The sequence below is a fragment of the Antedon mediterranea genome, chromosome 3 (genome assembly GCF_964355755.1).
Source record: "Antedon mediterranea chromosome 3, ecAntMedi1.1, whole genome shotgun sequence".
Lineage (NCBI taxonomy): Eukaryota > Metazoa > Echinodermata > Crinoidea > Comatulida > Antedonidae > Antedon > Antedon mediterranea.
This window is the reverse complement of record NC_092672.1, coordinates 14,826,647-14,854,476: the sequence shown is the minus strand read 5'-3', so window position 1 is coordinate 14,854,476 and position 27,830 is coordinate 14,826,647. Positions and strand designations below refer to the sequence as shown.

General features: G+C 33.6%; 2 protein-coding genes across 2 annotated transcripts in view; one reads left to right on the top strand and one right to left on the bottom strand.

Annotated features, from left to right (window-relative positions):
* Nucleotides 1-4,090, top strand: part of LOC140044953 (uncharacterized) — a 30,086-nt gene extending 25,996 nt beyond the window's left edge. Inside the window, exon 12 of the mRNA XM_072089672.1 lies at nt 40-4,090. Coding sequence (XP_071945773.1) covers nt 40-2,486 — 2,447 coding nt within the window. The 3' untranslated portion in view covers nt 2,487-4,090. The remainder of the gene's footprint in view (nt 1-39) is intronic.
* A 1,177-nt stretch (nt 4,091-5,267) lies between these two features.
* On the bottom strand, nt 5,268-26,411 carry LOC140044954 (E3 ubiquitin-protein ligase TRAIP-like). Its single transcript, XM_072089673.1, has 11 exons — nt 26,296-26,411; nt 15,684-15,791; nt 15,381-15,516; nt 15,099-15,266; nt 13,183-13,277; nt 12,154-12,267; nt 9,337-9,424; nt 8,199-8,377; nt 7,876-8,080; nt 5,999-6,133; nt 5,268-5,836 (listed from the first exon to the last, which is right to left on the bottom strand). The coding sequence occupies exons 2-11, from the start codon at nt 15,779-15,781 to the stop codon at nt 5,741-5,743; spliced, it is 1,314 nt and encodes a 437-aa protein (XP_071945774.1). The 5' UTR covers nt 15,782-15,791; nt 26,296-26,411; the 3' UTR covers nt 5,268-5,740.
* Nucleotides 26,412-27,830: the final 1,419 nt, after the last annotated feature.

Sequence of the window (27,830 nt, the reverse complement as noted above, 5' to 3'; positions counted from 1 at the left end):
TTCTGAACAAATTTTTTGAATTTTTTTTCTTTTCTACAGGTGGAAATATCAAAATTAGGACATCACAAACTCTTGGTCGACGTCATCGAATAAACTCTGGACCAAGTCATAAGTCAAAAATAGAATCCATGTGCCGAGAAACCCTTGATAATGAAAGTAAATCAAAGAGTAGATCAGTAGATGTGGAAACTGCAGTTTTGATTGACGTTTCAGAGGATACAGTGAGTATTGGCTCACCTATTAAGAAAGGAAACTCCGCACCTGACATGCACTCACTTCTGATTAATGCAGCTCCACTGGCAACAAATTTTGACATTTTACCAAAACCACTTGCTCCACAGCCAGGGCGTATTGATTTCTATGATGATGTTGCAACTCCACCAAAATATGATGATGTATGCGAGGAATTACCAGTAATTATTAATGAAGACAATTCTCATAATAGTAATCCTTTTGTGAGGTATGAGAGTTTTCAAAAAGTTGATTCACCTGATTCTGTACCAAATCCATTTATAAAACCTAATACACAAGGAATTATGACAACACTCCCAAATTATACAATTTCTTCCAAGGAACATTCAGTGAATAATCAAAATCAATGGGTAAATTTTTACGAAGAAGTACCATCTGAAAGAAAAATGTCTCATTTTTATGACTCTGTTCCGGCAGAGTCTAACAAATCACCACAAACAGTGCAGGTTGTTTCAAGTTCAAGCATGATAGAATTGTACGGAAAAGTTAACAAGTTTGATCATCATACTAATTTACAAAAAAATACTTTAAAACGTTCAAAAATTCCTTCTGAAAAATGTGAAGTAAATACACAGCAGCCAGCCCCAACATCAAGTATATCTTCACAGCAATCTAGTGAATCTTTAGAAATGTCTAGACCTACCAATTTAACCAAGCCTGTAACAACATTTACTAGACCTGTTACTACTTCTAGTTTAAGCAAGTCTGTAGCAACATATGTTAGGCCTGCTCTAACACCAACAAAGCCTTTGGCAACATTCAGTAGGCCTGATTCATCAAAGCATGTCACAATAAATAAACCAACAACTTCATCATCAATTTATGGTACAAGTTCCACAAATCAGTTAACTAGAGATCCTTTGGAGGAGATGAAAGAAGTTGTCCAATCTGCAGCATCAAGAAGAGGTGTATTTAAACAAATTGCCAAAATTGTGCCAAGAGATTCCCTCTGTGACAAAATTCCTTTAATAAGTTCTTCAAGAGATGATCTCTCAACTAGCATCGATTCTTTCGTTGACTACAATTTAAGTACACCTTCAACAACAGATAAGTTATACGAAAGGACAGAGGAACCACACCTTATGTTACTCAAGTTTCCAAAGAAGGATCGCAAGTCAGACCAACAGAAAGACTTTGGGGACTTAATAAGTTTCTCACCAAATGTAGTTAGCAGTAAACCAGACCCACTTCCAAGAAAACCTATATTTCATACCCACACTTCAAATAAGAATTTAAATAGACCAAGAGATGCACGTAGGTCTGATCCAATGATGCAAAATGCTAACACAAGTGAAGTTGATAGCAGATTAGATGAAGTGTTACATAATGGCCCACCAATACCACCACGAGAACACAAGCCCCTTCTTTCACGTCAAATGTCTGATCCTAGTAGAATTTTAGATCCAAAGTCAAAAACACATGTCATTCTACCGATCACACAAGATGGTAAGAAGCTAAGCAACACACATTATTTTTTATTGCCTTGTAAACCAAACTCTCGTGGTTGTTCCAGTCCAGAAGAATTTGAAAATGTTTCAACATTTACACATCCCAAGTCACCAACAAAGACAAATGCAACAGCAAACATGCCACAAATTCAATCACATATCCATGACAGCAAATCCTCAGGACAGTATTTTGTGAATCAAAGTGGCGTTATATCAAGTAGTGTAGATTTTGCTCATAAAGTGTTACAGTCAAACAGTATATCAAATTCAAGGCCTAAAAACACAGGTACAAATACAAACAAGATTTATCATGGATTAGATCTTTCGTCTGCAAGACCGATTGTGCCACAAGACCAATCAACAGAATTTGGCCTTTCTGTTGCATCCCCTACCTCAATATTTCATCAAAATGTATTGCCATCTTCTCAGAGAACACCTCCCCCACCAAGCTTTAGTTTTGATCCTTTTCAAGAAAGCTCACTTTCTCCACAAAAAGACATATCTTTTGGTGAGTTCCTTGGCAATCCCCATGCTCCTCGGTTCAAAGTAAACCAAGTTCAAAAGCAAGTTCATGGAGTCATAACTGAAGAATGTGAAACTGCACTGATTAGTTGCTCTGGTGATGTAAAACAAGCTGTAAATTATCTAAAGGGTGAGCAGCTGTTTCGTTTGGGCATAACATCACGTGAACAATGTGACAACCTTCTCAAATCAATGAAGTATGATTTGGAGCTGGCTTCATCAGTTCTTCTTGATCAGTACAAAACATCGCAACCAAACTCATAATGCGAAATACTGTCGTGATAAAGATGATGTTAGTTTTTCTGTAAAATAACAATATATTACATTATGTTTCTCTGTCCAGTCTGTATGTTGTGATATGTAAATAATTTTAGGTATTTATTCAAATAGTTATGTTTCTTATACACTATACTTTTATGGTATTTGTTTTAGTTTTTATTTTATTATTTATGTTTTATTCAATATAATTTAAGGCAATTTTTTGTTTAAATCAAACACAAAAACAACTCTTCCTTATTAGTCTAGACTTCAGTCTTATTTAGTCTCATTTGTTGAACCATATCTTTCTAATTGCTATAAAATAGTGGCATTAAATTATACTGTACATCATTACTCAAACCTGTCTCATTGACTGTAAAATTGTTAGATTATGAAACTGACAATACTTAGTTGAATGCTTTCTGGTCTTATTATTGAAATTTGATACTGTGTTTACGTTAGACAAGCTCCATTTATTGTTGCATTATGCATGCATCTACTGTTTATTTGGTTATGTAGCCAGGTTTTGAAGAAAAATAAAAAATTACTCGTAGGCCTACACATTACATGGCCTACATCCAGTAAACCATTCTCACCTCCAAATTCTTTTGTATGTGTATATTGTTATTACAGTAGTTTAATATATAGATGAATGTTATATCAATTCACCTTAGGTTTTGTTATATCTAATTTAAGGTCACATGTAAAATACTACTATTTGGGCCTATTATGATAATTTGTCCATCTTTAAATGGTTAAAAATGTGAAAATTAAGTTATTTCTTTAAGAAGATTATTTAAGAAAAAGATGGACAATTCAGCGACAAGACCACACCAGGCTAGGCCTATAGCTAGAGTGTGATGTTTGTATGTAACCGCTAGGCCTACAAAACTAAGTCTATGAAAGAACATTCAACTATCTTTATTTACCCTTCAGGAAATTCATTGCTTGTTTATATAAATTTTACGCTAATTGTTTTTCTCTCTTAACATAATTAACCATAGAACGTACATTTAAGACAAGGAATGACCTACAGTAGTTTGTTTTTAAAATAATAAATTCATTATTTTTACAAACGTCAACAATTGCAGGTATAGAAGTATAGTTTTATATAAACAGATATTTTTATTACACCTAAAATGTTAATGGGTGTTTGTATTGGTTGTCTTTACATAAGTGTGAGGAAGCTTTTCACAATGGATGCAAGCAATGTAAGGGAATGATCTCACGGCACTGTTAATTATAAAACAAAAATAGGTTCCACTGAGTAGCATAAGTTAAATCTATATATAACATACATCTATTTTAGATTTCTAGACTCAGTGCACAATATATTTTTTTTAAACTTAATTTGTGAGAGTATTGTTTATAATGTAAAATATCTATTATATTAATTGGTATACAAGATTATGAATTACAGAATATTATGTAATATTCTGGTATTAATAACAGATTGCAATGAATGATTATTACTTTAAGTAGTTATTTTTGCATGCTGCTGCAATGTCAATTTGATATGTAATTTCATTGGGCTGGAATAAAAGGTTTAACGGCAAATTTCAATAATTACATTTATTTTATTCAGTTGACCACCACAGCGATGAAAATCGCCACTAACAGGTTGAATCTAAACATTGTAAAATAATAAATATATTCACATTTGACACAAAAACATAAACCAACATTACAGAGACTTACAAATTTGACTCTGAAATACATTAAAGCTATAAAATAAATCAATGTCAAAACAAGTTCAACCATTGTTCATAAATCTATATTTGCCTTAGAAACAAAAATCTTACATTTACTAAGGGTATGTTCAGACCTACGGAGTTATGCTTTCGTATCACAGCCAAGGTCATATTTTAATGAGCGTCGTAAGAGCAAAGTGTTCAGATTCATTGCAACGAAGTTGCGTTACAAACGGATATGATGTCACTCGCTGGCGATTAACCAAACTCTAACACACGCATAGACGTACCTACCTTCGTTGTTATTAAAAGTAGTAGTGGTTGGTTTAGGAGTTACAGCCCTAGACCGAACACTTGGGCTCGGCATTATCGACTGGTTGTCAGGCATACCAACCAGCCGATCGTTTTGGGGTTTGGGTTTATATTTGGTCTATGACCTAAAATATCATTTATGGCAGAAAAATGTTCAAATCCCGTACTTGCACCGGCTCCAGATTTATTTACTCGGTCTTTCGCCGCTTTATATGACCCCTTAAATTTCGTTTGGATATTAAATCCTTCTTTATGAGGATGGCCCATCTGCTAACGTGTCCGCCATCTCGTTGAACACAGACATCTTGTTGTCGGTGCTTTTAGGCCAGTTTTTCACTTTCAGGGCTTCCCCACAATGAAATAAGGTATTTTACTTCGGTTTCTCGCCAATGCGCACGCTTCGATGACATTTAAAATTAATTAATATAATAATATTAATAATACTGTATAGTGTAACAACAAAAGGTATGATTTTTTCGCACGTTCACCGATCACAACAAATGGATCAGCTTGACTATACGATGAGGAGCACATGTCACGATGTGATGTGGCGAATATTGTAATTTGATTGGCTAGATATCTAACCTAGGTCATATTCATCGATGCGTGACTTTCGTATTGTAAGCGACGTCCACTAAACTCATACCTTGAGCTTTCGTAGCGTACGAAATATCAGTGTCGTACGAGGTGGCTTCCACTAATCTTTTCCTGGTTCAGACCTATGGACGTGTACGCCGCGTACAACACGAAAGCATAACTCCGTAGTCTGAACAGGCCCTAATTAGAAACTCTCTGTACTGTATCAGCCCATCTGAAGAGGAGATGAACAACTTAAGCGATTGTGAAAACTTTAAAACAGATGTAAGGTAATTAATATATAAATTAAAAAGCAAGGTGCCAACAATTGAGAACAGGATGCCATTTAGAGGTTTCCTCTGCTGCCAGTCAAATAAAAAAAATAATAAGATAAAACCACTTCAAAAGACTGACCTTTTAAAAATTTATTTCCAAGCTACAGTATTAAAATATAAAACATGGTTTAAATACAATATAAATATAATGGCACTGAAAAACTATATACTATACATAGGATTCTTTTTTGTGCCATCAATATACTATTGAGTTTCTGCTTATATATAGAATGGCAGATTCTCAGACATCATCACATTAGAAGCAAGTGTAAATGTTGTTTCTGTTTCTATATAAACTGGATCGACAGCTGTAACTACATCAGGATTGATATGACTACATTATATATCAGGACATGAACTTGTGTAATGTTGGTAAAGGAGGTTCTTTGCCAGTTTTCACCCTTTTAGATGGTCTTGACAAATTCTGTTGAGATTTTTTTTTCTTGTAATTTTAGTTAAGGAGATGTTATTAGCTTCAACTGAATATATATACATAATTTATATTTTCCATTTGTGAGAAAAATATATTAAAATCTAAGGCCAGTGTAAGATAAAACAATGCAGAAGTAAATATTGAAGCTCTAAACACTACATAAAAGGATACAGAAGTGAATACTGTATGATGTCCACCTAAACCATTATATCCTTTGTGTTTACTATCACCAAGACTCCTGGAGTTATTGAATAAACTTGAAGTACGTAGAACTGCAATCATGTTCTCTTCTTCACTCTTCTTCCTCTGTTAAAAGAACAATGTAATTCGTATTATATTCATTTTTTCTGTCTCTGCTATTTCAGAGAAATTAATTACTTTATGTGATCAATTTATTTTTATTTCGAAGAGATTAATTCCGCAATCTTAGAGAAGTTGTCTAAAGTAAGGGTCAAGTGACATATAGTGTTATTCACATTTTGGGTATTTTGTTGTCATGGTTTTTCCCCGAATTTTAAAGGGTATTGCTAGAACTATATAAGGAATCAATATAATTATTTAAACTGAAATGGTAAGCAAACTACCAACTGCAGTGCACTCTGAAAAAATAAAATCAAGTTTTTTTTATTGCATACAGAAGAACCTGGTGGAATTGAAGCTTGATAACAGAGATTGAATTGTTCTATTCATGGCCATCAAGCAATGCATTAACAATAAAGAGTAAACAATTACAGAGTAAAATCCTATTTTTTGTATCTTTTAATGATTATAATCGAGATTTAGCAATTAAAAACAATTATTGTAAAACAGAGATAGCCCGCAGCAAAATAATATAAGTATGCTTTCAAGTTGGCAACCCAAAATCTGATTAAAACGGCCTCAAATTGTATACTATACTGATTTTTATTGCCAACAAAAACAACACAAACATAACATTGACAAAAAGTGATAAGATTTAGTTAAAAGAAACTAATCAAAGCTTAACACCAAGTTGCATAAGAAATAGTATAATTAAGAAATATGCCATATTATGTTGAAATAATTAATTTAACTTATTTAATATGAAGAAAAATAAGATAACTATAAATAAATAGCAAATAATACAAATTTTTTAAATGTGATAAGGTGGAACTCTTTTATTAAATAAATTTCGTTTAACAACAAATTTTTTTCTAAACGGGATATCTCTTGTTAAATTAACAGTTTTATTTAATCTGGTATTATACGAATTATCAATAGTTTGTAAGTAATCAGTAATAGAATGTGGTATTCGGTTGTGATAAATATAGAAATTTAAGAACATAAAATTCGTTTAATTTATAAATATCAAGAATTTTAAGTTTATAGAACAATGGCAGTGTATGATCTATTCCCTCGAACAAAATATCATTCCCAAGGGGTTGTAAAATCTTATATTTTAGCGATATAAAAGGCGATATCTGTTATATTACATAGCCAACAAGTTGAATATCTACTTCTGGGTCGGGTGTAGCTAGGCCTCCGTAATAAGCCCGTCTCCTACCTAGCCTAGTTGCATTCACCTTACCTTGTAAAGAATAATATACAGATAATTAATGATTCCTTGGCAATAAAATATTTACCTAGGCCTAGGTCGTTTACATGAAGCGTTGTCTTGTGATGGAGTGACAATTTAATCGCGAGTTCAAGACCCAGTAGATGACTTTTGTGTGGCCACACGAAAATTACACAGTCAATATCACCATACTCGAGAATTTGCTGGATTTTATATTTTAATGACAGGGACACGATAATTACGCGAAAATTACTCAGTCAATATCATCGTACTCGAGGATATATACGATCCTCGCAGCGGTAGTCATGTGATGCAGTTTCAACCAATCACGTTCACGTATTTACATAGGCTATGTGATGTTGGAGATTATTTTGAGATTTTAAAGATAATTTTGACTATATTTCTTTCTAAAACCATACTGATGTTTATAAAATAAATCGTACCCTTTCAATATAGTTAAACTAACCTTTCATTAAACAAATTTTCTAAAAACTAAATAAAAAAAAGATGTTACCTTCTGACTATTTGCTATTGACGTAGTCTTGATGAATGGAATACCAAATTCTTTACATTCTTTCTGGGTTGCAATATTCAAACTAGGCTTTACAAAGTCTGGTGTCATTGGATTACCCGGTTGTGAAGGAAGGTCTATGCTTGTATCTCCACTCCAATCCCCTGGGTCTTGAAGTTTTGGGGCTTTCATGCTGAATGGTGCCGGACTAATTAAAAAGCCATAAAAGATTTAAAATTTAAAACAAAAACTTGATGTTCAGCTAAATTGAATTATACACAATAATTGTGTAATGGATATTGATTACACCGATTGAAATGCTTCACCTTTCAAAAAGCAGTCTTGATATAACGCCTTTAGATCCACTTGGTGAATTCACAGACTGTTGTAGCACTTGAATCTTCCTCTTTAAATTCTCTTTATCTTTTTCTAAACAGCTCACCTCTTCTTCTAATAACTGTATCTGTTTCTGGTTGTTTAATGTTCCTATTTTGTAATCATTTAACTGTTTGTGTAATAAAAAAAAACAAATCATTTTTATGTGTGATATGCGAGGACTATAATTACTACTATAATTACTTATTCAATTTTTTTCATGATGGCTCAGTGTTTTCTGAAGCAGGTTTCAGCAAGGGTCTATTTTGGAGATAAAGTTAGTTGAGCTTTGTTTTTGTCATAAGAATCGGTTAAAAAGTTCAATCGCCTCTATTTTAAATTTGATCTTATTTTGGCAACTTTACTTAAATAGTTCATATCAGCCACCTTTCCTTTTCCGCTCTCTCAATTCAAACTGCCCAGAGCATAACTAGCATACACAGGCCTGGGGTAGCACTAACATTTCATTTTGTTTAGCCATTTGGCCAAAGTCAAATTATTTGTTTTAGTCAAATCAGTTTATCTATCCAAAAAGTCCAAATTTTCCATTTAGCCAAATGAATCGGTCTTTAGTCAAAATTAAATATTTATGAAACATATATAATGGTAAAAATATTTTAAATTGACAGGCCGCACAGAAAATAGTGGTTGTGGTCTTCAACGAAGGTCGTTAGGACGAAATATGCGATCAAAACCTGAAACTGAATCTCAAATCCCAACCACCTATAATAAAACAGTTACCTAACTACTAATATTTCCCCAATAGTTGACGACGACAAAGTTGATGGAGCTTGAAGTAAACAACATGATAACGAACAAAATAAATGCTTGGAGATCGACAAGTGGACATTTTAGTTGGACTTTTTCCTCTCGTCAAAATCTATTTTACCATGTCATCACCAAAATGGCTAAAGCAGCTGTTTTATTTTTTTGGTTAAAAACCTTAATTTTATATATATATCATTTAACAAAAACAAAACAATGTAAAATAATGAGCCAGAGTACCTAAAATATCACTTTCATACTTTTTAATAAAAACTATACTATTATATTGTGTAAAGTTATTGATATAAAATTCATATATCCCACCTGTTTTGTTTTTGCAGACAGTTCTTTCTTTGTTGCTGAAAGTTCATCTCTTAAATGTAATTTGTTCAACTTTGCATTCTCAAATTCCCTGATAAATTTATAGAAAAAACTATAATAATTAATATAGTTTTAGAAGTCTCAATAATAATTAGAATCCAAGAGTGTATACCTCCGCCTACTGTAAAATTCTCCTACATAAGATTTCTCCAGAAAACATGTGTCCTAATGCTGTGTGTGATTAGGTTAATTTCACTACAGCCATGTGTATGCGAGTTTAGTTTATTGGTTATACATATAACCAGCCCTTCATCTGACAATAGTTTCAGTTGACTAAAATAACAATAGAACAACGGCAAAAATAAACAAGTGAATTTGAAAAGAAATATGGTTTTTGAATCTTCTGTTATCAAAAAACCTGTACATTAAATCAAATTATGTTTTTAAATTACAAATCACAAACTAGATTTAATTCGTCACTATGACGAATTATAGTTTATATGCATTGATTTAAATAATGATAATTTATTTTTTAAAAGATATATTGATTTTGTCATGATCTTTAATTATTTATAATATATCAGAAAGATAGGATCTTTGTAGCGCAAATACAATAGCCGAAATCACTGCACATTTAGCCACTTGCATAAAAACAACCCGATCAAAGATCCCTGCGTGTATATGTCATAAGCTACCCTTGTTCCATAATAATAAAGACATAAGTTTCTCTAGATTTCATTATAAATCAGGCGTATAATTTATACACTAAGAAATAAAATTGAACAAACAATACAAATATAAAAAATGTGAGACTCGATCTCGATACCTCGAGTGCTATAGACGCGATCACAGACCACCGAACCACATACACACCTGAATAAAAGTTTAAGAAAGAATCTTCGGCGTATTTACTATGCAGTACATACAGTACTGCAATGAATCATAATTGTTTACTTTGATGACTATTAGCATTTAAAAAAATGACGAACTGTCAAAGTATATACTTTCAACGTTAATATATAAACATTTTAAAGAAGATGGTTAATGTTAAGTTTGTTATTTCGGTCCAAAAAAATGTTGTAGTTTGATTGTCAAAATTAAATTTGTTTAATTTAATATGCAATTAATGATGACGTAATCAACTTTTTTTCTCTTATTTTCATAATAAATCATAAATATGATACATACACTTTAAGAAAATAAAATTGCCCGAGCATTCTGACAATCTATATTCATTTTTAAAATAGGCATATTTTCATCATTTTTTAGCCTACATGTGCGTAGTCTGTCAATTTTAATTTGAATAAAATATAATGAAATTACTAAACAAAGGTTGCAATTAAACAGAAATCGTACGCATGCGTTATATGCGCTACGCATGTAATTTTATTTCCATATGATGAACTATGACCTGAAATTTATTAGTACTAACATTTGGTTTAATTATGATACATACTTGTGAAGATATGATCACATTAAATCGTAGACTGCAAATTTATTGTAAAATTCTCTATCTTTTATTTTTAACACAAGCAAGTCTGAAAATAATACTAAAAAAATGGTCCAGAATTGGGACCCTGGTCTGGATTGCCTCTAAAATGTAATGGAGTGGTCTTTGATCACAAATCTATCTGTATTTTCATTTTCGTAAAGATCCTGCAATAACTTTTTGAGTAATCCTGCTAACAAACAAACGCGATCGATTACAAATACTGCGGAGGTAAATAGCTTTCACATCGGGATGGGAACTGAAAGGAGATAATTTATACAAAAGAATAAACTGTGTATGCATATAGACCTAGTACACTCCGTTTCATTCATTGTCACGACTGTCTTTGCCTGCAGCCTAATTTACTGTCTCCTTTCGTCTACCGTTCCATTGTGAAAGCTCAATATTATGAAGATATTTACCAAGTCTTGGAGCACAAAACTGAGTAACAATATCATCTGGAAAACCATACTGTACATTATTGATTTAATATTATTATTTATTGCCAAAAACTAAATACAGTACATACAAGACATACTGTAAATACAGTACATACAAGACATACTGTAAATACAGTACATACAAGACATACTGTAAATACAGTACATACAAGACATACTGTAAATACAGTACATACAAGACATACTGTAAATACAGTACATACAAGACATATACAGTACATACAAGACATACTGTAAATACAGTACATACAAGACATACTGTAAATACAGTACATACAAGACATATACAGTACATACAAGACATACTGTAAATACAGTACATACAAGACATACTGTAAATACAGTACATACAAGACATACTGTAAATACAGTACATACAAGACATACTGTAAATACAGTACATACAAGACATACTGTAAATACCGTACATACAAGACATACTGTAAATACAGTACATACAAGACATACTGTAAATACAGTACATACAAGACATACTGTAAATACAGTACATACAAGACATACTGTAAATACAGTACATACAAGACATACTGTAAATACAGTACATACAAGACATACTGTAAATACAGTACATACAAGACATACTGTAAATACAGTACATACAAGACATACTGTAAATACAGTACATACAAGACATACTGTAAATAAAGAGGCAGGAACTAAAAAGTGAACCTAATCAATATAACAAAATTTCATGTTTCTTACTCTCAAACTACAAATAAATGAATAATAAAATAGAAAAAGAAAAATTCATATAATTGGCCGAACCAACAGTCAATATAGTACATGAGATAAGGAAATTTAAACATGTTGGAAAATTGTCTAAAATCCTATTCTCAACACACTACTTACCTTTTAAGTGAAACACAGTATGTAGCTAAATCTCTACAAGCGTTTGATTTGTCTCCATGTTCTTCCATCATTTGTGACACTGCCTCTGAATTTGCAGTCAAGACTTTTTTAAGCCTAAAATAACATAAAAGCTTTAGGCAATCTTAAAAATAAAGTATACTGTACAAGAGTCTGCAAAACCTCATCATGATTGGGAATAGGTTGCTGGAAATTGCACTTTTGAAAATGTCTAGCTATGTTGGGTAAAAAAATAGACCTGATTTTAGAAAAAGCAAACCAGTAAAAAAACAGTTTTTTTAACCGATAACTTCTGGGAATTCCCTTTTAAAATCAATATTGACACCCCTGTGCAATGGATTTTATTTATTTTTTTATTTAGTTGACAACCAACAGCGATGAAACCGCCACCATTTTCTCATGTACGAAGGTTTATATTTAATGGCATACAGTATAAATAAAAAATAGACCTATGTCTTGTATGTTCAATTAGGCAAATATATGAGGCTACATCTTAACAAACCATACCACACTATACAGCTATTTTCTTATTTGTGTTTATAGACATGGCAATCACTGCAACCACTGTATACTAAGTTACATCGAGTTATTCACCAGGCTGTAGGATGTATAGACCACAAATTTGCACCATATCGGGCATCTTTGACGTACCGCTGGGAAAGATTCTCATTTTGATCAAAAGTTATCAAAAATTTGTCCTGTTGTTGCTGCCAATTTACTTTTTTCACACGGTTATTAATTTAAGGTTCCATTTTAGATTTCCAATATTGCATGTTCACTCACATCCTGTTCAAGAATTATGTAACTACTTCTATGAAATGATTTGATACATTCCTCTCTTATGCATTTCATACACAATAATTTTTTAAGTACTCACAGTATTTCACTCTCTAAGTCTCAAATGAGACTTAGTTAAGAACAAAATGCAAAATAGTTTATCTATCCTGTAATTGCCGCTGTTGAATATATCTAGTAACAGCATGAAAAGGAGGAAAAAAGACAGTACAATACCTTTCAAAATGTGTTAACTTTTCCTTAAGAACTGTTGCAGTTTTCTTTGCTTCTTTAGCTTCATCTCCTTGGATACTTAAATATTTTAGTTGTTTCTGAAACAAATGTAAATTTCTGGACATCAATATTACAACTTAAAATCAGCCCAATTGTTATAAATGTGTAGTATTTTACTTCAATGATAATATAACAATGCTTTATTATACCCATTTTTTACATTATCAATTGGGAGAGGAGGATGAATTGAACTCAAAGGCCATTTAACACAGACTGAAAAACTGCAAAAATTAACTTGAGTTACGCCCATTTACACTACATTGCTGTCAATCAAATACTGCAAGCGCTTGATTGACTATGGTTAAACATTGGAGGACATATCAACGACTTTCCAATGTACGCCCGTTCATATCGAACTTAGGGCGAGATAAATTTACTAGATTAACGAGTTGATGTCGCCATAACTTCGATGTGAACGTATTATTAGGGCGAGATGGAGGAATTTCCTCGACTACGATCAGTCAAGGCCATCGCCTCGACGGAATAGTAAATCCACTGGTAAAGCTAGAAAACGATTAAGGTAATTAACACAGCATGAGGCATTCAGAATTGGAGGTCACCAATACACCAATCAGATTAAAGCAAATTTCAACTTTGACACATAAACATCAACAAATTAGCTTTATTTCTGAACCACATGTTAACCGAGAGCGACGATCTGTCATATTACTATTTTAAAACTTATTTCAATACATCTGTACCGCATTCATCATGTCCGAAAAAGTAAAAGCGAAGACAAAAAATGTTACATCTAGGCTTGTATGTAAAAGAAACATTGCATGATCTCCCCAAGTTCGCGCTGTTCCTCGGCATATCGTAGGTATCTGAGCCGTCGTCGTTATCGCATCATTCGCTGGGATTCCATGCAGCGAGAAACGAACTCAACAACTAACGCAAACAGCAGCAAAGCAGTACCTTCATCTAGTTCAGTGTCGTCATTAATCATTTGTAAAAATATAGGTAAAAAACCCCGATAATAATAATAATAACTGAGGAAGCATTGTGTCGACGGATCGTTAAGCAGTACTCGAAAAAGAAGAAGGTGGTAGAATGGGTGCGTATACACACAAGGAATAGCCCACAATAAAGTGCCCTAACCTGTTCAACTGTACTTCCTGTTTGTGTCGGCGGGGTCGCGAGCATGTGATGCTTAAGTTATCTCGCCCTAACATGAGCCGTCGAACGCAATTTAATGAATTTAATCGAATTACCGCTCTCGTAAAATTTAACTAGATCAGTACTTATCTCGCCCTAAGTTCGATATGAACCCAACTATTAACAGATGAGGGACAGAGGCCATATCAGTGCCTTGTAAAGATTTAGCATTGCCATCCAAACCATTGCTTTCTACATCTTGAAACAAAACCAAGGAGTTTGATTGCCTTACTACAAACATAATCTAGATGAGAGTGGAATGTTAATTTACTGTTGATTTATAGTATACACCAAGTAGTTGAATCAGAATTGATATCGTAAGCAAATATGATGGGATCTTTACACCGGGATAAGTATTTTTTGTATTTTGTATTAATATTTGTCCTCAGTGAGGAAATTCGGATTAGGCCCTCCACGGACCCACGGCAGCCAGCAGTGCAGCGCCTACCAGATTAGGCAATGAGAGTAAAGCATCTTGCCTAAGGATGCAATTAGTATGGTACAGATAACCTCGAACCCATGCCTATCACATGCTAGTCCGATATTACCATTACACCATCACTCTCCAGTATATACAGCACCCGTCACGATTTCTAGATGGTCTCCCATCCAGAACGCAACCGGGCCCAACGTTGCTTAACTTCGGTGATCTGACGAGAACCGGTGTTTCAACGCAGTATGGCCGTAAGTAAGTGTGTACTTACTCTTAATGCTTGGTTTGTAGTTTGTTCCACTTGAAGCTCTTTGGTTATAGATTTTATATCAGAGCTTAGTTTCTTAACTTTTGCATTCAAATTCTTTTTATCTGTTTCTAAATCAGATTTCAATTTGTTGAAATTAGCTAGTTCTGCATTGACGTGGTCCAATTCATCCTAAATCAAAAAATGCAGTTAATATACATTGGAAAAAAGTCATTACACTCAATTTTGTATCCATAGAAATATCATTCTTACAGATTTTTATACCAAAATGGTAAATTTTATTACCTTTAATTTTGTTGGGTCCAAAGTATCATCATCATCATCATTATCAGTTTCAAAGAAAAGGCGGACAATGTTTTTAAGTCTAGCTGTTTGACGACAATGAGGACAAGTTGGTGATGTTTGAATCCATTTCAACAAGCTGGTGAAATATAAAATAATTAATTAAGTCTTTAAAAGAAACATTCTAATTCAAATTGGTATTAAAATGCATTTTTTTAAAGTTGTGTAAACCATTTCATTTAAGGTCAGCATTTTAACAGTCAAATCATTAATGTGATTAATGTGACCCTTTTTACAGTATCTTACCAAACTTCATGAAAGACATGTCCACAGGTTGTTGAATAAATGCACTGATCTGTTTGAAAAAATTCCTGACAAATAACACAAGTTGCCTTTATCATCATACACAGAGGTCTAAAAAAAAAATCCAGAATTGTAATAAAATGATGTACAGTATATACAGTAACACAAAAACAATCAAAGTCAACAGCTGGGGCGGATTGATAAAAGCAGAATATGAATGCTCTGGGTTAGCCGGCTATAATTGACACAACATAGTATTCATTTTGTCTTTAATTTATTTGAAATGTACCTACTGTAAATTAAAGTAGCAGATCCTTATATTAATTTAAGGGCATAAAAATGTTTTCATAAAACCTTGTTTAGGGCAGTGTTTACTAATCTATTAGATTTCTTGGATTATAAATTATTTATTTAATAGAACTTTTAAAAAGTAATTTGTATCATGATTTACTTACAAATATAGTAATAACTCTTTTAAAATAAACATGGCAAACAATTAACACATTTACTCAGACATAAAACTATATTTTACCTAGCAGTGGTACTACTTAAAACAAAATTGTTCCCAATTTAACACAAAACATAATGTCCAATCTGATTAGAATTCATCGTTTTGTGTGAACACCCGTTGAAAATAAATTTACATTCAACAAATCATTTTCTGATCATGGTATACATGGTCTGGATGTAGTGGTGCCTCTGTAAGAACTTTTATTAAGGAGAATCACAGAAAAAGATTTTACAGACGTGTTTCACGCATACTGTTCGCGAATTTCCCATACTCAAATTTCAATATTTTAGTTTCTATGGAGTGCCAAAAGAGCAACTATAATAGAGGGTTAAAGACTCGGTGGAATGCAACTATCTTGAATTCATCTATTGAAATACACATTTAATTTCAATATATTTTGTCAAAAAATTCTGTAAAACATGTTACCACTAATAATGTGCTAAGGATATCAAGCGACCCTAAATCAGAGCATCACTGCGCTCATTCTGTGAATCCAGAAGTTTAACAACGGGTGACAACGTTAATGCTGTAGTTAGTGGACATAAATAAAGCGTTTAAATCATGCACTCAATCTCAAATATTATTTCATTATACAACATACAGTAGTAGTATTATAATCTGATATGTTGATAGCCAAATTAGAAGTACTGTAAATATAATTCAATGTTGGAAATTGTGTTGCGTCTAGTTCATTTGTCCATAGTTACTATTATGAGGGTTTTATTTTTATTCCAAATGGCCTATTTAGGCCTATATTTTTTTTTTATTAAACTTGGTTTACAGATGGTGACCATAAACAAGCAAATGCGGATAATAAAGGGGCCCTCAAATACTATGATTTAGGCACGCAGTAGCCCCAGGGCTGAGTCACAGAAATCAGCGCTCACATTCTGGCACCGCTTTCCCTACCTACACAAACAAACTCATATAATGAGGCTATAGGTTATAATGTAGTACGTAGTAGGCCTCTTTTGAAACGGTTTTCTGTATTCTAGAATTAAAATCAACATGTTTTGGCTTTTCAATAACAACAGACGTAGGCTACATTTAGTTTTTGTCACATGCGACGGTGATAGCGATAAATAAAGCATAAAGAAAATGTTAAGCGGTTGATCACTGTTTTCGCGATAAAACAAATCCTAAGTCCTAATACAATGACATCACACACGTACCACCACCCCATTGGCTGATTATGACATAACCGTACATTTAGCAAACAAAAGTTAGGATACGGTACCATATCTTTACCCACTGCGATAATTCTAAGGTGTGGTAGGGTAGGCTAGGTATTTATGATAAGTTAAGCCTAAGCCCTAGCCTAGTAGTAGGCCTACTTTAACAAATTTGGAGTCAATCAAAATAAATAAAAGACAGTTGCGAAAGGAAACTAGCGTCTACTAGGCCTAGCTAGTACAGTAGGTTAGGTTTAGTCTAGCCTAGGCCCTACTAGCTAGATAATAGGCCTAGCCTTTACTAGGCCTCGCCTACCTATGGCTATGCCTAGAGCCTACTAGGCTAGCCGAATACAGGTCAACCCGTACCCAAATTTTGGCTTACTCGTACCCAAAATTTTGGCTGCCCCGTACCCATCATTGGCTGACCCGTACCCATCATTGGCTGGCTCCTACCCAAGTTTAATGCTATTTAAAGTATATTTATATTACATTTAAACCCAGTTTTATTACACTTTTAGATAACAATCATATGTTTGATATTATAATGGCAAAAACTATTGACCTAAAAAGTATAATAATATGTACACACTCGTATGAAAAAAGCACAACTTTCATCGTATTTGGGTACGTCGTATTTGGTCAAGTTAATACTTGAGGGCGCTGTTTTACATGGAAGATGTCAGTTGTCGGCTGTGCTGCATTCTATTTTTTTTTCATTTATGAATAGTTTTTAATCTATTATTTACTACGAATAGTAGTACACTGAAATACCCACTAGTCTGTGATGATGAAAACTTGAATTATTAAAAGTAAACATGAATATCTTTTATACATAATTTGTATTTTCATTTTATTTAACAGATAATGAAGTAATGTGCTTTTTTAAAATGGTTTTAAAAATGGTTGTTGTTGTTTTGTTTTGCAAGTTTTGGAAAATATTAAACTGTTTTAACATTTCGAAAATATTTAATACATTTTTAAGTAGTCACTTGTATTTTAAAATCATGAAACTATTTAAGTGGATACCAGCCTCATTGCTGCTAAGTGAGCATTTTAGAATACTGAATCTAAGTAGATTATTGCTGTTTATAAAACAAATCCCCTTGTATACAATGACGGATATGAGAATAATAATAAAAGGTAACCTCCAATAATTTAACATTTAATTACAAACGACAACATTTGCTGTTATTACGTTTTCATTTTATAATGATTATTACTGTATTATTATGACTAAAAACCGAAATAAATACTACAAAAACTTTAAAAAAATCAGCTTATCGCGGACAGATACGCAAGAACTCAGACACATGTAGGTATGCTTTCAGAACGTTTATATTATTTTAGTAAATAAGACGAAATCCGTTGCCATGGAAAAACGATCGTAGTTCATTTATTTGTCTTATTTGACACATTATAGAATGTATTTTTTTTTTAAAGGGAATACCTCGTCAGCAAAAACACGTAGCTGTAAGTTATTGAGGAAACATCTACCAAAAATGTTTAATTACCGTAAACAAACAGATAATTTTATTGAAGAATTTAAGATCATACGCCACATTGCGTTGTCTATTTTTTGAGACACTACAAATGGACTCGTACAAATGCGTTTTTTTTATATAAAAGAGGAATCCCCAGTCAGCAAAAACACATAGCTGTTATAGAAGAAAATTTGCCAAAATGTTTAATTGCCTTATAGTACGTACTGTATATGATCATTTCACTGAATTATTAATACAAAAATATATGGAAAACGATCATACGTCATTACAGAGTCGACACTTTGACGCCCTATAAATGCGTGTTTTTTATAATGAAAGGTTAATCCCGGTCAGCAAAAACACGTAACACAAAATCTACGAGAAATTCCACCCAATAGCCCTGCAGGCTTTTTGCTTAAAACAGGGCGTTGTTTACTCAACCAATTTTAAATATACCAATACAATAGAAATAATAACTAGATTTGAACTCGTCACTTTGACGAGTTAGTTATCCACTACAAACGCCACGCGCACGTCATACGTTGGAATTTTGCACACGGGAAAAGATTATGGCATTATGACCTGAACTGAAGAATATCATATGCTGTTAGTGCTGAATTCTGTCAATTTTGTGTCATATAGTATATACAGCGCAAATGGTATAATCTGTATACATGTTACATACAGTGTAGAATAGGTGAAATTACGGGACCCCCCAGTTTATTCCTATTTCTAACATGGCAACGGTATCAAAATGAAAGACTAAGATAGGAATTTCGGAATGAAATTATCTCAGCAACCACATATTAACGTGTAGAAGAAATTTGAATACGTAAAATATAGATGCGCGCCCTTTTAAATGTGATGAACTATTACGCAAAATATGAAAATACAACTTTTTTTATTCAACTGGCCATATGACGACGTCACAACATCCGATTGGCAAAATGTTTACATGAATTCGTATCTACAATCCAATAGCTTCCAGAAAATGTTTTAATCATGATTATCACGATTTATTCTGACGAGCTATAACAGATTGAAATTTACTGTAAAGATGAAAATAAGTGACCCACGTTATTTACATTTTTAGACATGATGACATTAAAAAAATTTAAATATTTTTAACTAATGCGAAAGATAGTTCATTGACTTAAAAAATATCAAAATCGGGGTGAAAATGGAAAACGGATAAGTGGAGATGCGCTCTATTAAATGTGATGAGCTATGACGAAAGATACAAAAATCCTAAATTTTATATTCGGGTGGCCATACTACATTTAAATAAATGTTAACAAATATATGCCCAATTAAACAAAGTTTACAATCAAATCAATGGTCATTTTTATTAGCACACATTTCACCGAGACCTGTAAAATAAAAAAACTATTTAAATATAAAAATATTCATACGGCAAAAGCATACCACTAGTTTTGCGCCGATCAAATCATTACAACAAGTAATTATTCAACTTGGGTACGAGTAGGCCAAATAATGGGTACGAGTAAGCCAAAAATGGGTACGGGTAACCCAAATAATGGCTACGAGTAAGCCAAATACATGGGTACGAGTAAGCCAAATACTTGGGTACGAGTAAGCCAAATATTTAGGTACGAGTTGGCATGGGTATGGGTTGGTTTGGGTACAGGTTAGCCAAAGGGCTTAGGTCCATCTCGGCCGCTGACCAACCTCGGCCGCCGGTTACAGAACGCGATATTGTATGGAGCGCCAAAAGTGCCTGTTATGATAGTGTAATAGTGACGACGTGGAATTACAGTCGAAGCGGCCGCAAACCAAAGCGGCCGCTAGTTCAATGTTTTGTAATCTTAGATGCAATACTGTAGAAAGATTCGATAGTATGTAAATGAGATATAAAGATTCGGCAATACCATACGTAAATTATTAATGCAATACTGTTTGTAAAAAGATTCGATAGTATGTAAATGAGATATTAAGATTCGGCAATACCGTACGTAAATTATTAATGCAATACTGCATAAAGATTCGATAGTATGTAAATGAGATATTAAGATTTGGCAATACCGTACGTAAATTATTTAATGCAATACTGTATAAAGATTTGATAGTATGTAAATGAGATATTAAGACTCGGCAATACCGTACGTAAATTATTTTATGCAATACTGTATAAAGATTTGATAGTATGTAAACGACCTAGAGCAGGATATACATTTTTCGTTTATATAGATTTAATTGATATTTTTTAGGAACTAGATTATTTATGTGGATATTTTTTATTTGGTTAATAAATATTTATTATCAATCATTAAACTAATTTTTTTTTTTTTGTATTTCACAGGTCTCGGAGAAGGACTGTCTTTTCAAAATGGCCATTTCTAAACACGTTTAAATATTATATTAGGCATAATATTATATTTGGCATATAATAATTTACCTCTATTTATATGTACTGTATTACTTAATATATTATATAGAGAATATACGTCTGTGTCTTTTATTATGCAAACAATTACGTAAAAGAGAACAATTTATTTTAAAACAATAATTTTTACAAACAATAATTTTTACAATATAGCCCGTAAAGCCAGCGTATCCATTTTTATACTTATGCATACTGTGGCAGATTATATCATATCCGTGTCGTTAACAACATAACTGTACTATTCGATCACCTTATTTTTATTTCTATTTTGTTTATATCCGTAATGTAGGATAATTAATATTAAGTTTATAATGATTATTGTTGAGGCACATCGCGTGTATATTTTATTTCTAATGTTTAAAATAGTTTTTAGTAAAATGATCATTATATGCGAGTTACTGAAATAAACCCCCGAATAAGCCATATTGGAGATGCGCCTTCTATGATCGTGCAGCTGTTTCCCGAAACAATACGTTATTTTGCTGACGGGGTTTCCCCTTTTAAAAAAAAAACGCACTTGTTAGTGTGTCAAATCATGGAAAAAACACGTACGATCGTTGTCCATGGCCAGGTAAAGATGACGTCTATTACTAATAACCATACGTTTGAAACGTCTAGGAGGCCTCTTGCATGTGTTTTTGTGAAACGATCCAATGAGCTATGCTCGACGCGATTATGAGATCATGTTCCAAATATGAGCACTGTTTCTATAATTTGACAGTAGGATTTATATATAATTTACGTATATACGTCGGCGATACTATAGATTTTAATTTGAAAAATCTTTTATTTCTTCATTTATAATAATCATTTAATGTAAATAATTAAGTAAGTGCAACTTAGTGTCTCACATTCATACGCCGTTCGTAAATCTAAATGTTTAAATATCAGTACAGATTACCTCTTTGAGAATCGTTTCCACCTTATTATCCATACAGTATTCTCACATCTATCATTAATTGTACATCATAGTCCTACTGTAGGGCCAGTAGATTGATTTATAACGGCATAGTATCTGTATGTTTTATTATTATCCCAAAACCATGCTCACTTCAAAGTGGCAGATATCGAATGCAAAAATCATCATCCATGCATCATCTTCCTTTATTGCATAAACCTCCTAAGCTACCCCTAAGCTGGTATAGAACGAGTTTCGTAATTAACTGTGATTAAAAAATACGCAATAGGCGCGTCTACTTGTTTAACTATTACATTATTATTTATTATTTTCAAAACTTTAAACAGTGGCATGCCAATCAAAAACTTGCACAATATTCAATAAAACAAAACATTTTTAAAACGATTTTCTAAAAGAACACATTACACTTCATTAAAACCTGTAAGATAAAATGAAAACACAAATTATTTATAAATAATGAGATAATATTTATATTTACTGTACTTAAAAAATAACGATCGAGGTTAAAAATAATGTCAAATAGTAGGCCTATTATTAGAAATTCTAATATTCAAAGTTAACTGAAAACATAATGAGTGTTTTCATTAAAAATGTATCTAATGCGCCATATACAAATTAGTGTGACCAAAATAAAACGCGACCGATATCAAACGTAACTAATATGATAAAAAGCTTATCTAGAGGCGCTCCATACAAAATACCCAGGGTTGTAGCTAAGAATTGTTGAGGGTGGAAAAAAAAATTGTGAGGGTGGTTTTTACTAAGCTTGCGAGCGAAGCGAGGAACTTAGGCTGGGGGCCAGGGGGCCGCCAAGGGCCCCCGGTCGGGGTTCAGCGGCCGAAGGCCCCTGAAAAAATTTGCTATATTGACCTTTATAAGACTCATTTTAATGATGGTTTATATGTGTAATTTTTTACATTTTTTTTTATTAATAATATTATCATTGTTCAGGTGAATGATTTTAATAAAGCAAAACATTACTTTTACCATGGACGTAATTATACGTACCTCCCGGTTTATACCTCCATGCTTTGACACTGGCAGTGTAAGTGTAGGCCTACCATTTGGACCTAAACATAACTGCCTTTGTGGTTACCTTGTCCCTGAAGAACGCCTAGGCCTAGCTAGCTTGCATGAATTAAATAAATTTGTTCGATTTAGCCGAGAATATTTTTTCAAGATAAAAACCTCTTATTGATATTCATGCCGCACAACAACCACGTAGAAAAACATCACGATGTACTTACATGAACGAACGTACATTTCGCCAGGTCTGCGGCCTGGGCGATGAATGATCTAGGCTATCATCCGAGCCATACTACAGTATACTCGCGCTAATGATGTACCGTATATTTCGGTGTATAAGTCGCACCTGTGTATAAGACGCACCCCCTATTCTGAGAGTAAAATATCGGTATTTTTTATATCGTCGGTGTATAAGACGCACCTTATATTTCATCAAAACAATGTTTTTTTAAATTGTAATCAATATTATTGTAATAATATATTTTGTTATATCTGCAACGGCGTCCTTTATTTAGGTTTTTTCTTACCTAGGCTCGGCCGCGCCTAGCCTCAACATCGAGTGCATGACCATGTGTGTAACACGTATATGTGGGCTAGCCTCGCTCGATCATTTCGAGAGGGCAGACGTTTTCACGGACAATCGTATTCGATTAGTATCTATGTATCCGAGAAGTGTGTACGCTAGGTCTATGCTATAATCACCTGGAGAATATACTAGTCGAATACCGTACACCATGTGGCCGCCAAGGGCTTGCGCTGGGGGTACGGCGATCGTGCGTATAACTACTGTATAAATAAATACTATTCCAATCGTACGACGTAAACGTTTACAAATGAAATTTAATCGCCATAATGAACAAATCTTTCATCATATTTTTAGTATAACATCATGCTAAAATGCCTTGAAAACTAGGCAGAAGCAGGTTGCCGTTACGTCAGTTAGTTACTTTAGCTAGGCCTAGCCTACTCAGGCCTAGCAAACGAGGTGACGATAGCGGCTAGGCCTAGCCTTAGGCCTATGTACAATCTGTGTGGTGAGGCATTTATGTTCGGTGTAGAAGACGCACCCTTAATTTAGAGGTCAAATTTGCGTGTCAAAAGTGCGACTTATACACCTAAATATACGGTAATTCACAAAATAAAAAATAATAACAGTACAAGATATATAGTATGTTTCAATTCAATGTTTTTTTAATAAATACACGTAGTCGGGAAGTTACTCCACAAAGCAGTCGGCGTGGAACGGTTGATTAGCCTACAGTTTAATTCGCCGTTTTTTTTAAATATTCTCCATGATTCATTCATACAGAGGAGATAAGAAAATCGCGCACAGCATGCAAAGCTAGCAAGCTGCATGCTGCTAGGTTGTGATGTTCACTCAAGTGGAACTTGAGCGTACCGTCCAATCAGCATTAAGTACATGACAGTTCTGCTTGGTTGATTTTCAAAGCTGTGTGTTTTGTGCTAGGCTAGCTGCATTGTGCGATGTGAGCTTGTGTTAGCTAGAATATGCCCGATATTTCGCGAAAAAAAAAGGAATTTAGGGTGGGCGGACAGGTACGTCTGACGCTGGGCGGAAGGCCTTAAAATTAGCTTTAGACTGGGCGGGAGGCTTTTAGGCAGGGCGGCCCCGCCCGGCTCCGCCCTGCACAATTACATCCCTGAATACCGGATGTTGATTTTATCGCGACCGATTTCATCTGACACCTTTAGGGGTATCACAAATAATATTTTTTTAAAGTTAGCCAGCTTTAGATATAAAATAAATCGAATAGTAAAATATATTGATATTGATTTATATCACTACTCTACTAATTTATTAATCTGAAAAATTTAGAAAAAAAGCATTTATTAAAACAATAATTAAAAGTTAATTAATGAATTTATTAATCAGTATACATGTAGAAAACGTGTGTATGCGCTGCATTAAATTTTAATTACTCACAATACAAGCATCGGTGGCGTGCCATACAATTCGGCTTTTTATTTTTAATCCGGCGGCCGAGATTGTCGGCAGCCGAGATGGATCTAACCCAGCCAAAGTGGGTACGAGTTGACCAATTATTTGGGTATGGGTTAGCCAAGTTGGGTACGAGTTGGCATGTGTACGGGTTGGTTTTGGGGCGCTACTGCAGTTTCGCACCACACTGTTAAATCTTCGATTTCTCGCTTAATATTTTTCTCACACCCACATCATACAATTTTGGGCCATTATGTAACATGTTTCCATGATTTAATTTAGCCACCGTTATATTACCTTTATCACAATAAAAAATGCCTTTCAAAACAGCTCCATTTCCGCGAATACCTCGATCGAACTGTGGCCATTTTAGAATCAGAAAATTGCCAGAAATCAATGTATGTTTTAAGAGTAAGTAAGAGTGGTTTTTATAAAGAACCAGCTAGCTCACTGTACATATCAAAACGGCGACGATATGAGTCTGTATATAAAACATTGATAGGACCTATTAATATGAATAATAATACTAATATTATTAATAATGAAATGTTAATTAAACCTCTATTTCGCCAGCTGAAAATATTTCTTGCCTTTCAAAACTAAATAGGCCTATATTATTATGTGTAATCGGATTTTATAACACTGGCCTCTATAGTTTCTACATTTTTGGGGGAAAATGAAGCATACATTCTGGCAATTAAGTGATAAATATAAGATGGCGAACATTTCGCAGTGTTGACATCGAGTTCAGTATTGTTTAAAATGTTTTGAAAAGTATTGTTATTTAAAAAAAAATACTTCGTAAGTGGTCGAATCGTATACACATGTTATATAATATTATGTTGTGAGTGTGAAAAAGACAAATTTAGGTGAGAAATCGAAGATATAACGGTGTGGTGCGAAACTGCAGTAGCGCCGGTTTTGGTACGGGTTGACCCACTACTCGGTTGACCAGCTCCCCACCCGGCTAGCCTAGCCTAGGCTAGGCCTACTACTAGTACTAGCTAGGCTAGTAGAGGGCCTGCTAGAGGCTAGCTAGGCCTAGCCTGGCTACAACAAGAGCCTAGGTAGGCCCTTATATGATGTTCTTTTATAAATAAGTTAATTGGTTTCTTTGAACACACTAAGCCTAGACCTACCTGTATTGGTTTTCTCTGAATGAATCAAGAAAACCGATTTTTAATTAACCGCCAAAATTGACATTAACGACACACCGCCATCATCCATCCACCCATCATGCATCACAATCGGGTCAAATCTACGTCTTTTTTTTTTGTCTTTTTATGGCGCGCCATTTGTGCCTTTATTAACGTCTAAAATAGAAATAACACACTAACTTTTCGTAAATTATAGAAAGTTATATAAGCAACAATGCCAATTAGCTCTTTTAAAACTCAGATCTTTTTTCCTAGGCAATTTTAAGAAAACCTTTACAATATTTGTAAAATGCTGTCAAAAGAATAAATTAAATGTAAATTAACTGAATCTTTTCGTATTCATTCACTCCAGCGCTTTGCTTGACTTTATTCAATATATAATCAGATTACGTCTGGCCCGCCCGCGATTTTTTTTTTCGTACATAAGTTGGGGACCCCATCATGAAACGTCACAAAATAAACATGAATAATTCATCAGTTAAATTTTCTTGTTCCGTGTGCACCCAAGCGTATAGCAACAAGAAGTGATTACACAAGTGCGGTACGATTCTAGGCCTATCCCCGCTGATTTCATAATAGAATAGCGGAGTTTTGTGTGGATTGTCGAAATAATCAGCCTTTAGTTTATGGTGTTTTTAATATAGTTTATTACTAAAGAATTACGTGTTAAAATTATAGTTTCTATTGATACTATTAGGCCTAATTACTAGTCTCTAAACCCCTGTATATTCTAGTAGTAGCTGTGTGGGTGTGTGTGACTTGTGTCTTTGGGCTATGTCCAATTACTACTTAGTTTAATGTTTTGCCTAGCTGTCGATTAGCCTCGACACATTTTGCATAGTGGACGTGTGTGTGAAGAAGAGTGTGTGAAGAAGAGTGCGCGAAGGCAATCACGTGAATTGACCTAGAATCCTAGGCCTATTATTGTAGAAAGAATCGTATCGCAGTTGTTGTTCCGTGTGCACCCAAGCGTTCTTGGACATAGCCCAAAGAAAGCTTAGACCCACAAGAATAAAGAATGTGTATAATTTGTGTACTGTATTTTTTTAATTCTGCTATCAATTATCAAACAATATGCAATGTACTCAAAGGAACTTTAAAAATGCGCGTATATGAACACATGAGATGGGAAGATTTGACCCACGAGAATAAAAAATGTATTTTTGTGTAATGTTTATTGTTTAATTTTGCTGACTTATTACTCGGATTGTGTCATACCAAAGATAGTGTAACTATCTTTGGTCATACCTAACACACACACACATCCACACAGCTACTACTAGAATAGACATGGGTTTAGAGACTAATAATTAGGCCTAATAGTATTAATAGAAACTATAATTTTAACACGTAATTCTTTAGTAATAAATTATATTAAAAACACCATAAACTAAAGGCCGATTATTTCGACAATCCACACAAAACGCCGCTATTCTTCAACAGCGGAGATAGGCCTAGAATCGTACCGCACTTGTGTAATCACTTCTTGTTGCTATACGCAAGTACCGAATGATGAA

What these genes read in the sequence shown, in the direction of transcription:
- LOC140044954 (XM_072089673.1), bottom strand. Translation starts at nt 15,781, where the DNA reads ATGATGATAAAGGCAACTTGTGTTATTTGTCAGGAATTTTTTCAAACA. An exon ending in AAGTTAACACATTTTGAAAG is followed by an intron (nt 12,268 to 13,182) that starts GTATTGTACTGT and finishes ATGTTATTTTAG; the next exon opens with GCTTAAAAAAGTCTTGACTG. An exon ending in ATCATACAGTATTCACTTCT is followed by an intron (nt 5,837 to 5,998) that starts GTATCCTTTTAT and finishes TAAAATTACAAG; the next exon opens with AAAAAAAAATCTCAACAGAA.